The following is an 18,839-nucleotide window of genomic DNA, read 5'->3' on the forward strand; positions in this document are numbered from 1 at the left end:
CTTGGAAAGAAGTTAATCTATAGAAAAAAAGAATCGCACCATGAAGGTCACAAAAGCTTTCTTCTGTTAATGCAAGTCTGTTTGGGTAGTGTAACAGAACATTCGAATCCTACTTTGTTTCCATCAGGTTTGGGATGATATAGCTCTATACAACCTGTAGGTCTATGCAGAATATGAGGGCCTTGTTTTCTTCTGATCATGTTGCCTCATTCCTGATTGCGGCATGATCTGCTAACCACTGAAGTGCGTCTTCCACACACTGTGTTTTTCAAGATACTCAACAAGTCATTGCAGGTTATTAAAAAAATAAATTAAAGTGGGATTCAATTTTTAAAAAAACATGAATTTTTACTTTGATCAATATGGTAGAAAAGTCATCTTTGGTTGATAGTAACATTTATCAGATACTTGATTTCTTTCTTTCTTTCATATTTCAAGGAAAAGGAAATAAGGAGACAGCAAGCTGTCCTTCTGAAACATCAGGTATGTATCCAGAATTTAATTTAAAGAAACAGAAATTCTAATTTGTATGAACACCTAAAGAATTTGGAGGACAAATCTTCAAATGTTCTCCCCTATAGGGTATATATTTATTTTAGTTGAATAAGTGTAAATATATGTAAACTTTTTATTTAAATGTTTTCATTCACCTTATGGGTAAACAGCTTTGCTTTGGGATGGGATGGTTGGAGGGGGGGGGGGAAGAGGGGAATTATAAAATGGTTTTTTTGACTCTGTGATTTCTGTTTCATAATATTGTGCCAACTCTTTCTACCAGGAGTTGGAGAGGCATAGACTAGATATGGTATGGGTATGTTTACTTTTGTACATCTAACACCGCATTGTGATTTGGTTGTGATATGGTTGTCATAGCAATGCATAAAATGTAGCACTGGCTGCTGTCATATTACATAATGCTGCATGGCTTTCCAGCACAGTGCATTGCATACATCTGCTTGTCTTGTCTGTAAAAGAAAAGAACACAACTTACCTGAAACTTAACTGTAAATTGACCCATCTGAGCCACCTGTGAGGCTGTTGCCTTGTTAACAGAATCTTCTTTGCTGTAGTATCAAGTTGGACTGCTGAACGTAGTGAGGGTTCAAATTCACATTACCCTTACGCTTGCTTTTTCGAAGTATAAATAGGTTATCCATGATTTTCACTAGGCCATTTGTGCACATGATTGGGGAAACCATGTTCAATTTTACTTTACGCTAACGTCAAAGAGATACGATTTTCAAATTACTTCAGTGTTGTGCAATTGGGAAAAAAACTTGGTTTGAAATTACTAAAGAGTATGCAGTCTTTGGGCTTTATTAAAATAAACCCAAACGATTTTGGTCCCTAGACAAACCTTTGCCATTTTTTTCCCCATTGCGCTCTAGATCAGGACTAACTCAACCTAATCCTGGGTGCAGCTTCTTTGGCTTGCCTTAGAGAGACAACCCAGAGGATTATCTCATATCCTGCTCAAATATGGCTACTTCATCGGACACTAGTTGTCAAACCAACATATTTTATTTTCAGTGATTGGCTGCCAATGTTAATTGTATCCTCAGCAACACATACCCAAATGAATGATTACAGCCAATGTGTAGCCCAAATGGTTTTTCAATTTTTTTTTAGTAACTTTCGATTATTTTCCAAAGTATCTGCATTACAGTTTTTTAAAATTTAATTGGCCACTCAGCGAGCTACTGCAAACTTCCTATTACAGCAGATGTAAGGTAACTGACCTGTTCCAGCCAACCATTATGCTTTTTGTTCGGCCAGCTTCTGAAGGAGCCTCACAACTGACCATAAGTAAATCTGTACGCTTCTGTTTTACACTGTCTCCATGTTCATCGCTTTACCTTTTTGCTTTCAGTTGTACTTGTATTTGCTTTCTAAACCTGAACTAAAACATGCACAGACTTGCTATACTTTTTATTTAGCATACACCCTGACTTGTCTGTTAATGCTAAACATGTCCTGTCAAGTTCTGGAAAAATTTTTTAATAAAAAAAATATAAACTCTTACTTTCAATAGTACTTTGTTCTAATTTGATTTGATTTAATAGGAACGGGAAAGAAGAAGGCAGCATATGATGCTGATGAAAGCTATGGAAGCACGTAAAAAAGCAGAAGTGAGTATTAAAGTCTGATGTAGACTGATTCTGTTTCCTCTCCTCCCTTCCAATATTTTAATTCTTTCTTTTTTTAAAAAATATATCTAGTTTTAATCAAACTTCTTAAGGACAAGTAGTAGCTTACCTACCGTCAGTAAATCTACTTTCATTTTGCAATTAGGTCATTTCATGCTCTTAAATTTTACCTGCAAGTGCAGTCTTATTCCCGGCCCTCCTTCCTTAAGTTTGCAGATTTTGCCTTCCCATTCACCCCGCTCCCGAACCTGGTGCAGAATATCTCCTCTGTGACTTCTACAGAAAACTCCAAAATAAATGATAATTATAGGTGCTTATTCCTCTATTTGCTTGATCTAAGCTGTCACATACAAGAAACAAATGGAACTCTGGGTTACATTTGGCATAGCATTTGCATAAAGCAATTTCAGTTTGGTTCCATGTGGCTGATTTTTTAATAGCTATTGTAGGGCTCTGACCTGGATTGGGACCAAGACACAGTCTTGTTCAGAATCACAACTGTTTACAGGGAGAGGGCACTATTATTCATTCCAGTGCTGTCAGACACTGTCAAATATAATAAACAACTATTTAAACTTTAGGCAATATTAGATTTTCTGGAGAGTAATCAGGGATGCTTCAATGAAAATAAGAACTGGAAGGCAATTTAATCAGCTTTATTTTCCTGTGTAATGCAGCTATAAAGAACTGCTAAAAAGGAAACACTTCTTCAAATTAGCCTTGTCTCATAGTGTCTGTAAAGACACCTCCATACAGTTTTCAACAACAGTATATACTGTAAGTAGTGGAATTTCCTGGTGGTCTCCTATCCATATAATAACCAAGACTGATCTAGATTATTTCTTCATGTTGAATGTGCATGAATCATAATCTGTCACTGTGTGAATTATGCTCAAAGGCATATTCCAATGTCTGCAATGAGTAAGGATATATGGGGAAGTTGCTTGGAAAATAGAAATGTGAAAAAAGGTATCTAAAGATGAAAATTGGGAAATTACTAACATACCAGCAAACATATTTCAGAATTAAGCCAAAATTTAATAAAATGTTTCTCTCGGCATTGCCAGATATTAAGAACTAATAATTACAGATCATACTGTATGATCATCGTACATAGGCTATAAAATAAAGCACGGGCAATTAGATTCAAATACAGTGTGCAACGTAACTGATATATCACTAATACGTTGGTTGATTAACATGCATAAAATATTCAATTAAAATCTTAATTTTAAAAACCCAGCAGCCTTTCAAACTCAGCTGAAAATACTGAAAGCAAAGATTAATAAATCAAATATAGCTGCATATTTAAGTACTTACAGCTGAAAAGAATCTATCAATTTTAATTAATTTCAAAGGTAAAAAACACCTTATCAATAATGTTTAATTTCAAATACTATGAAAGATAAACTTCTGTGAATTAATGCCTTGATCATCCACAGTCTGTTGGGAGAAGATCTTAGATTCTGGATATTTGAACAGTTGCAAATCAGTCAGTGGGTTCTCTCTGTGCATGTCTGTGTGCATATGTGTTAGTTATATTTGTTCAAGTCTCTGCCCTTTTTCTTAGAGCCACTAAATCTTCAGATGGCTGCACCCAGAAATTTATCTTCATTTTGCCTCTATGAACTCTATAACAAAGTGCTACAATTGTACCACTGGTTCTTCCTTCCCTCCAACTCCCTCCTGGTAACTCTCAGAGGATCAATAAGCAACAAAAGGTTGTTAAACATGCATTTATCACTAAGCAGCGCTGTCAGCAGTTTTGTCGGCAGTCATAATATGGAAGCGTATCTCAGGTTTTAGAAGTTGTCTAATAAGCAGTTTGAAAGCAGAATTAAATTCACAGCACCCGAGTGAGCCTTGTGCTCTGAATATTCCATGATTTAAGATTTATACCACCTGGTTGCCTATTGAACATACCATGGGGGAATCTAGTCCTAGTTTTACTTAACAAAACTCATCTTTCAGTTTTAAGTGTTCTGTGTATACGCTTTGACCATTTAAAATCGATAAAGCCAAATGCAGGAGCCAAGAATGTTTTATTAATTGGAAGTGGAGGTAAGTAATGCTGCAGGATGATTAAGCATAATTTTTCAAGCCCAGCAGGAATGAATAAACAATACATCTTAGAAGCAAGCCAAGTCGGTGTCGTCCCCCGCTCCCCCCCAAAGGTTCTGTTTTGCCCAGCCCACCCACCATAATGGCTCCCTGGGCAATACAAAGCTGCAACAATATGGGTTATTTAAGCAGTTTCCCCCACGTTCAAATAATAGGTACAGATTGCCCTGGAATTTAATGAGTATAATTCTGCTCAGCCAAGAAATGCGGTAGAGTGCAGGCTGCCTATGCATGCATAAATATACTGGGCATTTCTATACTGTCCAGCATCAGTGCATCTTTCACACTTTGCAACGCAAGACTTCTTTGCATGATATACAAGGGGAAAGCACTGTTCATTTTCTATCTTGGGCCCCTTCTACATGGAGGGCAGCTTGCAGGCTCTTTCACCCACCCACCCATCCATCCCTGTGGTTTCTTCCATTCAAAAAGCAAAAACATGAACAAGCCAAAACTCAGTGGGCTCTTGTGCACAATACAGTTGCATCAGAGTATCCGGATATAGCAGCCCGGTGCTTCAAAGAGATAGGCAGAATCTCAGGGGGCATGAGGAAGCAGATGAAATAGCACACCACCTGCATTACAGCTGCAAGGTTCTTTTTGCAGGATTTGCTGGAAGGTCTGTGATGTCATTGGGATATCGAAGGGCATCCATTAGTCATGCAGCTAGCATCCATGCCTATCCCTATCTCTCTCCTTACAATAAATAGTAACTGGCCGAGATAACCAATGCTTAGGGGGAGTAAATAGAGGGAGTAAATAGAGCTTTTATCATTCTATGTTTACCTGTCCAGGTGCCTTTCGGGAACTGATCAATACAGTATTGTCTTAGTCCCATCTTCTTACATATACCCTGTGAGCAGCCAGCTCATCTACCTTAGGTTTCACACCATTTTAGTATTAGCGGGGGAAAGATAAGAGTGTAATTGAAATATAGGAACAAATATTGCATATCCATACTACTTTGGGAGCAAATGTTCATAGATAATGACAAAGTTAGAAGGAAAAAAGCTTTTTTTTTGTTACTTAAAACAGATAGTCCTCATTTAATGACCCCATTTGGGACCAGAATCTCCATCACTAAATGCTGTGCTCATCAAGGGGAAGATCATGTGACTGCACCAGACTGGCAGCAGTCCTGCTGTGGTCATTAAGTAAATCACCTCTGGTCGTTAGGTCAGACATCGCATGACCACGAGTTGTGATTATACTGCCATTGATTTTGTTGTTTGGAAACCAGCTGTGCAGGTCACAAATGTTTATATCGTGTGATTTCAGGACACTGTGACAGTTGTAAACGCATGCTGGTTACAAGCAACCCGAATCGCAATTATGTGTCCAAAGGAGCACTTAACTGTCATAATTTCAAGGATTGGGCATAAAATTATTTTTATCAGTGACCTCATAATTTCAAACCGTTGCTAAACAGGGCAATCATTAACTGACAATGATATTTAAAGTCAATCTTATATACTTTTCATTGGGGAGATGTCCTACTGAAATCGGTGCAGTTTAATGCTGAATAGACAAGCATAGAATTGACATCTTCAGTAGGTGGATTTCTAACGCTTCAATCAGTGTATTCGGGATTTTCCAGCAAAGTTTATTTTATTAGGAGTTAAAACGTATAAACTGCCTGCTGATCAACATTTATTGTTATATGATCATTTAGATCTATCTGCTGAGCTATCACAGACTGACAGTGTGCTCTACCACATAAAACCCAGACCCACAATGAGAACAAATTTTGCTTGATCTCTCCCCCTGCGAGGTGAAAGTTAGTCCAAACAAAATGAGGCAGGAGAAAGATAGGTAGATGCACCCCCAGGGGATGTGTTGGGGATAAAGAATCCTATTCTGTGGAGGTTTCTGAGAATCTGGATTATTTGCTGTCGCTTGGTTGCTGTCGCAAGCATTGTTGGAGTGCCAGGCAGAGCTGATATTCAGCCGGTTTGGACCGGTTTGCCTGAACCGGTAGTGGAAATCACGACCCACTCTGGCTCTATGCCGTCCTATTTAGGCACGTTTTTCAAGTCACACACATGCGTGGATGGCCGAGTGTATGTCTGGACGTGCGTGCGCTCACATTTGCGAACCAGTAGAGAAAGTAAGCGAATACCACCCCTGGTGCTGGGCCATCCCCTGGGCTTTATGTGCCAAATTTTTGCGTACATGTGCAAATTTGCAATCCAACAGTGTTTTAGTTGGTTCCTCTTGTTGCACAGAGGCAGGCAGGCAGGCAGGCAAGGCTTGGTCATCATTGTCAACTGCATCATCATTAAGGAGAGGTTGTAGGGGAATGTCATCTTTTGGCCTTATCATTAGGAGAGTCCACTTGCTTCCATGCGTCTCTATTTTCAATTCAGATGCCTTTTTTCTGTTGATGCAAGGTAGCCCAGACAAGCAGCACACCCAGGAGTACTAGCTCTACTTTATTGTAAGGTTACATTAACAGATTCTTGAAAGTCTGAAAGTGCATCTCTTTTCCCTTCACCTTTATTATTCAAGAAACTATGGAGGGTTCGTTTTGAGACATTTGCCATGCCCCTGTTCCATCTGCAGAGTCAGATTTAATTTAGTATGTCAGATAGTTGTCTGGCTTGCGGCTCTTCCAACAGTCCCCCAAGGTCATTCCCACATATTATTACAAATGAAAATACTGTACAAACAGTAACAGGTGGTTTCAGATTTAAAATAAAAGTAGTAGAACAGTAAGGTAACATACATTTTATTAGGATACTGGCATAATATTTTTTATCAGGGGAAAAAAGTGAATGAAAATAGTGGTGTGGATTTTGTGTTCCCTTCTAATTAGAAATTAGAACTTCTCTATTACTACTTTTGTTTGCTGTCATGTGTTTTTGGGGTGGGAGGCAGTGATGGGTTGCTGCCGGCCCAGGCCGGCCCGGTTTGGCTGAACCAGTAGTGGCATTCAGGCCTGGCTTGCAGAACCAGCAGCAACCCAGGCCTGCCAGGGTTCCCTCGCTGCCACTTGGGCATGGCCATTTTGGATTTTAGTGACTGCATGTGCGCAATTCACTGTAGATTGTTCTGTGCATATGCGCAGAACAGTTTACATTGAACTGTGCACGCGCACACAGCGCGCATCTGGCATGCAAACACGTTCCGCGCACATTGCGAAATGGCAGTAACGCAGGCAGCAACCCACCCTTGGCGGGAGGGGTATTTACATACATATGTCTCCCTCCAGTTTCCTGTGAAGTTGGAACCAATTTTCTAGCAGATGACAGAATTCCAGTATGCCTTGACCTTGAGTATGCATTTGGTACTGAATCAAATGTATTCACACTCTTATCACATAGCAATTCATTTAAAAGTAGCAATGTTAAGAGAATGTATCATGCTGCTGATTCTAGAAACTCTGCCTCAATTAAGCCTAAGAGTCTTCACTGCATTTATATATAGTGCAGCCCTTGTTTGTAGACTCACAGTACAGAATTCATTCATGCTGTTGAAAATAGACTCCAGAGCCGACTGATACTAGCATCTTTCCACAGAACCTACTATGGCAGATCTCACTTGCAAGATTTGCTCTTTTGTGTATTTAAAGTTTAGGTGTCTCCCCACCCCCCTTTTAACTTAAATGTTTTAATTGCTAGGGTGATGATTTAAGATTATGTAACGTTGCTTTTCAAATTCTTGAATTGTTCCTTCAGAAGTGGACTGCACAGGGTTTAATTCTTTTCCCCCCCCCTATCCTGTGCTACTTAAGGAGAAAGAGCGGTTAAAACAAGAAAAACGTGATGAAAAGAGATTAAACAAACAACGAAAACTGGAACAGCGAAGATTAGAATTAGAAATGGCTAAGGAGCTAAAGAAGCCTAATGAAGATATGTGTTTAGCAGACCAGAAGGTAATCAGAATCATGTAAATTTACCTTTCATTGCCTTGCTGCTTCTCCTTCCTTCCTCTCTTATTGTTGTAACAATTTCTTTTTAATTTATTGCCTTTTAAAATTATGCCCATTTTATTTTAGATTGCTTGATAATATTATGTCAGTGTTTCAGGATGAGTGGCATTTACACTAAAGCACATACTGGGGTGTTGTATGTTTCTTTTCGTTTTTCTTTAACTAGTAGCCAACATTGTAATGTTTGGGCTGTTTGTTCGAACTCTCTCCACTCGTTTCCAGTATACCTCTTTAAGGTCTTGCCTTTATACTCTGCTTGGGAATTCTGAGAGATATTTGGTCGCCTCCTTTTGGGAACAAGAATGTTTTTTGTCTGTTCCTCTTACACTCATAGCTTCTGAGAATTTTTCTGGACTATCAGTTTCCATGGGGCATAGTTAAATCTTGCAGAATGCAGAAGGAAAACATTTTCCATTAGGGAAAGGCACTGTTCCTCAGAACACAAACCACAATGGAGTATAATTTGAAAAATAGATGTTTTCCACCTGTCTTGGTCAGCTATTCAGTAGGAGATGATGGGTAAAAATTAATATATTTTTCTTTATTTTTAATTTTATCTGACTTTGGTCCAAAGTGTACCTTGGAGTTTTAAACTGATGGTTATCATAAACTGAAGACAGTCTGCAATAGTATATAATAGAATGTTTATAGGGTTCACCGACAAAAGGGCGAACGACAAAACCGCGCCGCTGACGTCATCAACAGGGCAACAACAGCGCGGAGACAGAAGCACGCTATAAACCCTAAACCTAAACTTAACCCCTAACCCTAAACCTAACCCTAACCCTTAACCTAACCCTAAACCTAACCCTTAACCTAACCCTAAACCTAACCCTAACCCTTAACCTAACCCTAAATCTAAACCTAACCCTTAACCTAACCCTAAACCTAACCCTAAAGCTAACCCTTATCTTAAGTTGAATCGGCTTTCTTTCAACGCGCTATTTAAAGCGCCCTTCTTTCTCCGCGCTGGCTGTTGTCGCCGCGTTGATGACATCAGCGACGCGGTTTAGTCGGGCGCGGTTTTGTCGTTCGCCCTTTTGGCGGGTCACGGTTTATAGCAGGGTACCATACCACATTAGACATTATTAACCTTTGCACACTAAGCATGTCCTAAAGAGGGCTTGTGTAGCTTAATACAAAACTCTGAACCCCAATATGTTCAAACCCATTGATTTCTCTTTTCTGCTCCTAATCCACATCAAAGACGTATACCAGCTTCTGTTTTGCTGTAGACTTCAGATGGTCTTATTGCTGGGTGAAATGGAGAACAAAGTTTAAACATTTTATCTTAAGAGTAACCAGGAATGGCTCATTAATAATCAAATGTGGATTGCTATTGCTAGAATACACTGGACCTAGTATTTGTTCTTTATTTTCTTCATCAACGTTTTAGGAAAATGCAGCGTGTGATATTCTAGCATTATTTCAGGAGCTTAGTTATTTCCCCTTTTCAATATAAAAACACTTCTATTAAAGATGCGTGGGAGTATTACTTTAGCTCCATGCCTGGATGCCTTGTGTGATTGCTGGTCTAATTTCCTGTTCAAACAAAAGGTTAGACTGGTTGCCAAAATTCTGCAATGAGGACCTAAGATGGTAAGAAATAAGTGTATAATAGCCAGAAATAGCTTTTAGCCAAATATATTTTAATAATTATTATTGAATTTATGACTCCTTACAAAGCAGCTGAATAGATTATGGCCTGTTTGTTTTTTCATGTACTGCATTTTCACAACTAAAGTGGTTTACTATGTTTCTGAGCACCTTGTCAGCTGCAACTTTAGCTTAGGCAGGCCTGTGCAACCTCTTTGGGTTTGAAAAATCACACTTAGCCTTTGAGTATCATGCTGGAACCAGAATAAAAGCTAGATTTGATTTGATTCAGTGGTGGGTTCCTACCGGTTCGGCCTGGGTCATTGGAATCAGCAGTGACCCAGGCCTGCCACGCCCTCAAACTGGTTCTCCCGACGGCACCATAGGCGCCACAATCTTGTTTTTTGGTTCTGCTCATGCACAGAACAATTTTAATCACACTGCATGCGCATGAAGCGCACATGAGTGAACCAGCAGTAGTGCCTACCGGAATTCACCCCTGATTTGATCGAATGTTAAATTTAACTAAATCAAATGGTTATATTTATTCTTGATGTATTTAATAATTGCCTCCTGCCAAAGTCAGACATAATAATTTAGCAGCAACTTATGGGTAACCAGAGCTTTCACAATAACTAGATTACAAATGTAGAGGGTTCCCATTTTTTTCTTCAGAGAAGATTTAATGGGTCAAAAATATGATCCCTACAAATAAATGAGGCTTCAATCCATTTATGCACAAATCATTGATACCCTGTTTGTGGTTAGAAATTTCTTGCCCTGTTTATCCTTGTTTCAACCAATTATTTTGCAGGCTGGATAGTCTGCATTATTCACTTCGAAACATACAAACCTTTGGATGCCGGCTACATTTCTTGGAAATAATTTGCCAAAGATCAGCATTATAGGATGCAAAAGATGTTTTTTTTTTTCCTTTTTCTTTTTTAGCCCTTGCCAGAATTGCCTCGCATTCCAGGCCTGGTTCTCTCGGGAAGTACATTTTCAGATTGTCTCATGGTGGTACAGTTCCTCAGCAACTTTGGCAAAGTTCTTGGCTTTGATGTGAATCTGGATGTCCCAAGTTTAAATGTTCTGCAAGAGGGGCTGTTGAACATAGGAGACAGCATGGGAGAAATACAAGATCTGCTGGTGAGGTTGCTCTCGGCTGCAATTTGTGATCCAGGACTAATAACAGGATACAAGGTAATGAGTACTTTTACACTATTCTTGATCTTATGATAATATGTTTACAGTATCATGGATAAATATGGAGTTGGTAGTACAGTATGTGTACCTTATGGGTTATACCCAGCAGTGGGATTCACTTACCTTCCCTACCAGTTCACAAATGTGAGTGTGTATGCTTGCTTCGCTCGCGTGTGCTGCATCTGCGCATGCACACCACTTTCTGCATATGCACAATGCTCTCACATTATGTCAGGGTGGGTGGGCAGAACCTCCCATAGCCGCCACTACCGGTTCACCCGAACTGGAGAGAACCAGCTGAATACCACCTCTGGTTGTACTACATAACTGAATACTTTTCTATTTGTTGAGATGCAGTTCCTATCGTCCTGCACTATTGACTAGGGTTGGGATTTGATGTAGGGTTTCCTGCTTGAGCAGAGGGTTGGACTAGAAGACCTCCAAGACCTTTCCAACTTTGTTATTCTGTTAGAGGATCAGCCATGTCTTAAGATGCATGTATAAATCTTCCCCATATCTCCCAATCTTTCTCTGTCCATTGGCTGATGCTAAATGCAATTAGACCTCCAGTATCGCTCACTTAGCATGAAGGGAGTGTATAGAACTTAGATAAGATGCTGTATTTCATAGAGATTTGGAGTATCGTATTTTTTGGAGTATAAGACGCACCTTTTTCCCTCAAAAAAGAGGCTGAAAATCTGGGTGGTCTTATTCACCGAATACAGCATTTTTTTGCCTCCCGAAGGCCCACCCCCTTTACCAAAATGGCCGTGCATACCCTTATGGAGGCTTTCAGAGAGCTCCTGGGGGCTGGGGAGAGCAGAAATGAGCAAAAAACGGGCTGTTTTCTGCCCCCCCCCCCAAGTCCCCAGCAGCACTCTATAAGCCCCCATAAGGCTATGCATGCAATTTGTTTGACAAAAATGACCCTGTTTTCACGAAAAATGGCCTCGTTTTTGCTCATTTGGGGGGGGCAACCCCACAGGAGCACTCTGCAAGCCCCCCAAGGCTATTCATGTCTTTTTTGGGAAATAAACGGGTCCATTTCTGCGTGAAACTGGCCATTTTTGGGAGGTTTGCAGAGTGCAAAAACTTTTTTTTTCCTTTTGGAAAGCTCTTTAACTGATTGATGAGAATTACATTGATCAAGTGTTGTGCCTGCAGAAACAAAGTGTTAGGTGCTGCACATTGTAAGCGATTTCCTTCTCCAGCCCATGGATAAATACACCTGGAAACATCTACCTGCCTACCTACTCTCTCTCTTTCTACCTATCTACTGTATTTCTCTCTCTTTCTGTTTCTCTCTCTCTATCCCTCTACTTACCTACTTACCTACACACACTCTCTCCCTACCTACCTACTGTATTTCTCTCTCTCTCTCTCTCTCTCTCTCCCTTTATCTATCTATCTATCTATCTATCTACCTACCTACCTACCTACCTACCTACCTACCTACCTACCCACTCTCTCTTTCTCCTTCCCTACCTACTGTATTTTTCCTCTTTCTCTCCCTCTCTATCCCTCTATCTACCTACCTATTTTTTTTAAAAATTGCCTCTTCAAAACCTTGGTGTGTCTTATACTCCGAAAAATATGGTACATAACAGATAACAAATTTTAGTTTGTTATTTAACATTTACTAACATTTAACAGTAATGTTATCTTTTTATGTGGGCTTAAATAATGGTGTGGATTTTCAAATCTGTCCTCAACAGATACCACTTTATAAGTCTGTTGCCTTTAGTTTCAACATATTAAGATTATTTCCCAATTATTTCCAAACATCTGCCTACCTCCCCAGGTAATTAGCCAATTTTTATTTTACTCTAGATTTCTTTGAATGTCCTTTTTCTTAAATTTAGTTTAGGATTCTTGAATCTACCTTTCTGTATGAGATCCGACAGTTAAGCCAGGAAATTGCTTGGGAAAGGACTCTCAAAAAGGAGCCTGTATATTTCAATATAAATAAATATTTTAAAAAATTAAGGGTAGTATATTGGTTCTGTAAGTGCTGGCAGCAAAAATAAAATAGTAATATGTTCCAAGTTAATAGATGGTGGTGCCTCTGGTTTATGGCTTGTATTTTGTTTGGTTTTTTTCCCCTCTTTGTTATCAAGTAACAGAAAGCTGTATTACATATGTGCTGTCATTACTGTGCACGGAGTGCAATTATTTACAAGCAGACTTTTTTCTCTAGGCCAAAACAATTCTCGGGGATCATTTGTTGAATGTGGGCATCAACAGAGACAATGTGTCTGAAATACTGCAGATATTTATGGAAGGTCATTGTGGGCAAACCGAGCTCACAGAGAGTTTGAAAACCAAAGCTTTTCAGGCACATACACCAGCTCAGAAAGCATCCGTGCTTGCTTTCCTTGTTAATGAATTAGCCTGTAGCAAAAGTGTCATCAGGTAAGAATTTCCTCTGTGCATGTTTCTGGTGAAGCTAATAAAATGATCAGTAATAGGTTTGAACTTCTGAATGAACCTCTATAGCAACAGAGTTAGCAGAGTCAACCGCAAGCTATCATTCTAAAAAGAACAGGTTTCTCTAACCACATTCCATGAAATAATTGTACTTATTTATCATTGTTAAACTGAATATTTTATTTATTCTTGACTCATGCTAGTTTAAATAGGTAGCATATAAATTTAGGTAACAAACTATTTTCTCAGATATTAAATATATTTGGAATATGTCATGCAATAAATTGTGCCTGAGTAATTAATGTTTTCTGCTTTCAGCGAAATAGAAAAGAATATAGATTATATGTCAAATTTAAGAAGAGATAAGTGGATGGTTGAAGGCAAACTTAGGAAGTAAGTAATAATTCTCTAAAATATTCTAGCACCAATTTTGTTTAATTTGTTATGTGGCTTATTTGCAAAGACAAATCTGTTATGTAAAAGTAGCAATTTCATTTATTTAATTAAAATGTGAAATTAATTTTGTAAAGCATGTAATTTATTTTTGATAGTCCATTGAAGAAAAAAAGGTAGTGAATTAGAAGGACTGAAATTGGAAGAAATCTATACTATGGTACTTATAAGAAATAAATTTGTTTCTTGCTTGAAGGTTTGTGAAGTTAATAAATTGGGTTTGGTTTTTTTTTTTGGATTAGTAAAATCTGATTGGAACAATTGTCTATTTTTATTTCTCAGAGGATTTATAGGGTCAAGTTATTTTGTTCGGATCATCTATAGAATTGCAAATTATTTAGGTAATGGTTAAAAATGCCTCAAAGTTTGTCATATAACTTTAAGTACTTCCTTTGATACATCTGGAGTATACTTGCCAATATTGAGGTATTGAGGTAGCTATAAAACAAATAGTCAAGTTTTTAAGGATGCCATTTTTTTCCATTGCACAAAACAAAATTCCATACAGCAAGTATAACAGCTTAGTCTACCATAGAATTTGAAAGTAATTGTAAATCACAAGAGGGTTGCATAGCCCGGTGCTATGCATAGCCAGACTCCACTTTCTTTTCTTTAGTCACTTTTCTTTCTTGTTTAGCAAATCAAGGAATTCTGACACTGTTTGCATTTCTAACCCTATTTCTCCTTCCCCACTCATTTTAATGCACCTCTGAAGAAAGAAGAAGTAAAGGAGAGCTACAGGAGGGAGATAGAAGAAGTAAAAAAAAGATATATAAAGCAAATTACAGGAAGAAAAAGATCTTGACTGTAAATTTCTGTTAATGATACCGGATCCAAATTCATACTGTGTTCATGAGTATAACTGTGGGGCCCTTGCAATAATTAACTCATATAAAAACCATGTACTAAATCACCCTAATCACGGGCCAATTAACATTTGAAGTTGCCCTGCAGTCCCTTATGGAAGGAGACTTTTGGGGGGGGGGGGTGTTCAGTTTTCTCTTAACTGTCCTTTCAATGAATGTAAGTACAGTACTAGATTTGAGGGGCATAGCTGCTTCTCTTCTTTTATTTAGCTCTACTTTAAAAAAAACTGGCAAATTTTATTTTTCTAAATCTTTCCTTTGTGACTCTCTGTTTCTCATTCTTGCTCCCACCCATTCCCATCTTATATGATGCCACTATTTCTCTTTCACTATTCATTCATTATTGTCATGAGAGTGAGCTCAGATCATTTCATTTTGCATCTGTTGAAGTGTTACAGAGTAAGGTATTTTTTGGTCAATCTTAAGACAGTTTGTGTTCAGGTCCTAGCTGTATATCAATCCTTCAGTGTTTTGTATGGTGTGTAGTACCATTCTTAGCTGTAGAAGATGATGAAGCTTTTATTAAATATTACATTCTAGCATTCATTCACAATAGGCATAAAATGCACCTGAGTAGTAGAAGGCAAGATTATTCATATTTATCTTTCTTTTTCTTTTCCATTAGATTTACTTAAGCATGTATTTTCATGATCTCTTGAGTGTGAAAAAGTTACATTATATTTTTATTCTGCCTGTCCTCCCAAAGTTCATTTGCTGTGTCCCTGTTTTCTTCCCCCCAAAATCTAAGATTTTTATGTAGTTGATTAAACTAAGAGATGTTGACCTTCCCATGGTCATCCATTTAGTTTTATGGCCCAACTAGACATTTAGATTCAATGCTTTTGGCCAGAGTCCAATCTTATGTTTTCTACACTATCATAAGATGCTTCCCTTAGTTAGAAAGGTTTCAATATTGGGTCAGGTTATCTTTTTATTGATAAAATACAGCCCTGTCCTATTTGGAGTGATAATGAGCTAGAATAAATATATTAGAGAGACATATGATTTTTTTAAAAAAACTGCTATTACATTGGTCTCTGACCATAGGTGTACCTTGCCAAAGATACAATAAATTGGCAGTTTCTCTGTGGACTACAACTTTGTTGAAAACATCAGGCCAGCTGTTTGCTGTCTTTGTTGATGCTGTGATTTCACCCTTCTAAGTAAATGATTGGGAAAGAAACGGTTATTTTACTTGGGGTTAGGAAGGGCAAGTGAAAGTAATTGCATACTGCCAGAACTGTCTTTTTAGTTTACTCTTGTTAGTTGAATGTAGAGAAAAGTAAAATATATTGGCTAGCAGAAGTAGAGTTTGTTTAAACATAGCAATAGATCAGTAGAAGATCTTTGGGAAGAAAATCAAAATCCAGTGGCACTTTATGCCAGACTCTGACTATCAATGTAAGTTTTTCATTTGGGTTTTTAATTTCTTTTGGTAATGTTTTAATTATCTTCACCAAGATGGCTGATCTATTCTAGTACTACGTATGCTGAACTATAACATTTTAGAATAGAATGAGCTTTGTCAGGGCGCAAGGACAAAATGCATCATTACTGTAATTATTTTTTCAATGATTTAATACTGGTGCAGATATTTAATCTAGAGATATCTATCATTTTACTTAAGGCATATGTTGTAGTATACAATTTCAGCCTAATAACTCCTTGGTCAAGCAGTGGGCATTTAATTATTTGCAAATTATAACATTAAAAGTAAATTTCATATTTTGCATTATAAGAAGAGCTTACTGAGGATAGCTGAAGATTTCAAGTCATCCTTTTATCTTTCTTTAACTAGTCTGATAGACATCCTCCAGTTGCGTTCTTTTTAAAATCATAAAGAAGCCAGCTTCACTGCATCATACCCACTTGCTGTATGGAATACTGTTTTGTAGGATGGGCGAGGAAAGGAAGAAAAGGAAACTGAAAAAAAAAATACATAGAAGCATTCAAATACCATAATTTATCTACTTTTGCCATCCTAATCCGTACTCTTTCTCCTTTCTTTTCTTTCTTGTGAAATCCTTGCCTTTTCAAAAAAACACATTTTCATATCTCCTTAAATTCTGTTACATGCCAAAATATTAAAAGGGCATGTGCAGCCTGGCTTTGAAGTACCAAATAAGCTGTTTCAAAATAATTTGCCTGTTAGATTCCTGGTAGGTAGAGCTGTAACATCTGCTGTATGGAATCTTGTTTTGTAGGGTAAGAGATGAAAGGCTACCACAACTGTATTTACTGGTATGTAAGTTTCTTTTGTTTCATAAACATGAAACTAAGGCTTCTGCTACCAGAGTGCTACAAGATTAATGCTTAATAACATATCATATAAAGTAATACGCAGACACTTGAGAAATGATTTGTATTCATATAATCTACAACCAAGCATCAGATTTATCATTTTTTGGTTAGAGTTAGCACTGGTTTTTTTTAAATGTTACTGGAAAGAGGTTACAGAGATTAAGATTGACCAAAAGAAGAATACAGCTAAATACTTGTTTCTTCAGCTTAGAGGAAAGGTTCTGGAAATCTTTCTGCTGTTCCTAGCTGTTGTAACAGAATTTTATATGGTATCATTCATCTTAGACCTAAAATATTTCATGAAGAATTAAATAAGAGTAGAGATTTTGTGGTTTCTGATGATTCCCAGCAAATAAAATCAAAGAATTTTAAAGCTCTTGCCGAACAAATTTATACCTTCAATAAAAAGGGTTCTGTTGGTGAATTACATTTCTCAAGTGCTGATTCAGTAGCTGCAATACATAATGTGACAAAAATGGTTCAAATGCGTAAGGAGAATGATTTCCTCTTGGTGAAATGTGAGGAACTATGTATTTACCAACATTCCATAATACTGTTTGTCTACCATGTGTTTGAAGGCTTAGAATCATTCATGCTAAGAAAACAGGCAAGCGAGATGTCACAGGAGGAGGTGATATAGGAGAAGAACCCCATTCACTAGGTACACCCACACCCGGCCGAAAGCGGAGACGGAAGGGAGGGGAGAGTGATTATGATGACGACGATGATGATTATAGTGATGATCAAGCAGATGAAGATGAGGAAGAAGATGACGACAAAGATGATAAAAAGGGAAAGAAAGATATTTGTGAAGATGAGGTAGGAGTTGCTGATAAATTAGATAACTTATATTGACTTTTATAAAGTATATCTGTCTTTAATGTAGTGTTATGTGAAAAATCTTGACTGAAAATTGCTAAAAGAGGTTATGACAAGAGTTGATTTGATTGTAACATTACGGTAACATTTCTTATTTACCAACTATGTAGAGGCATAGGAGGGAAGGATTAGCAGGTCTTTATTGTTGTGTCCATTGCTGAAAATAAACTGCCATTATGTTTTTCTGTTTTTAACTAACAATGATATGCAGTTGCTTGTTATGACTTTGTGTTATGTGCAATCAAGACTTCTGGCCTATTCAGTGAACAAGGCTCAGTATGATGTGTGAATGAATCCATAGTTCCATTGCATGGACTGCTCTAGCCTTGTTGAGACCAATACGTTTTAAAAAATCATTAGGTTTTTTTTTTGCCATACTTGCGTCTCCCTGTATACAACTGCTATAAAGAACAGATTCCCTTTGGAGACCACATCCCATAATAAATATTTATGATTGCAATGCCTTTTTTGAGGCATATTTCATAAAATTCCAGTTTTAAAATTGTGAGCACAATTACTATATAGAAAATAATGCATTACTGCATTTTATTTGTTGGTGGTAGGATGATGGAGACCAAGCTGCAAGTGTTGAGGAATTAGAGAAACAGATTGACAAACTTACTAAGGTAACCTGAACTTTATAAATTTAATATAATTTATTAAATTTATATTTATATTTAAATATAAATTTAAACTTTACTCTGTCACTATAATGTAGACGAGAGTTATTTTTAAAGTATTCTTAACTAGATCCTTAACATTTATACACATTCACCAGATTTTTCCTCATTGTCTTAGCCAAATTTCAGTCTTGTTGAAAATGAGGAAAGATGAACCAATTTGCTGCTGATATAACAAAGTATAAATAAAGCTCTTGAACCTGGCTTAATTTAAACCTGTGAGATGTTATAA

General features: G+C 37.5%; 1 protein-coding gene across 26 annotated transcripts in view; it reads left to right on the forward strand.

Moving 5' to 3' along the window:
• The window catches only part of BAZ2B (bromodomain adjacent to zinc finger domain 2B), a 244,363-nt gene that overhangs the window by 200,209 nt on the left and 25,315 nt on the right, over positions 1-18,839 (forward strand). For 14 of the 26 annotated variants that reach the window (XM_087710070.1, XM_087710002.1, XM_087710091.1 and 11 more), the window contains 9 exons: positions 439-483; positions 779-811; positions 2,064-2,129; positions 8,002-8,142; positions 10,744-10,998; positions 13,199-13,413; positions 13,747-13,821; positions 17,627-17,867; positions 18,491-18,553. In XM_087710070.1, coding sequence (XP_087566196.1) covers positions 439-483; positions 779-811; positions 2,064-2,129; positions 8,002-8,142; positions 10,744-10,998; positions 13,199-13,413; positions 13,747-13,821; positions 17,627-17,867; positions 18,491-18,553 — 1,134 coding nt within the window. The remainder of the gene's footprint in view (positions 1-438; positions 484-778; positions 812-2,063; positions 2,130-8,001; positions 8,143-10,743; positions 10,999-13,198; positions 13,414-13,746; positions 13,822-17,626; positions 17,868-18,490; positions 18,554-18,839) is intronic. The other 12 variants (XM_087710016.1, XM_087710046.1, XM_087710031.1 and 9 more) reach the window with 2 other exon arrangements.

The sequence above is a fragment of the Thamnophis sirtalis genome, unplaced genomic scaffold (assembly GCF_051295495.1).
Source record: "Thamnophis sirtalis isolate CommonGarterSnake01/CBP01778 unplaced genomic scaffold, rThaSir2_p1.2 scaffold_1, whole genome shotgun sequence".
In the NCBI taxonomy this organism is placed as follows: Eukaryota; Metazoa; Chordata; class Lepidosauria; order Squamata; family Natricidae; genus Thamnophis; species Thamnophis sirtalis.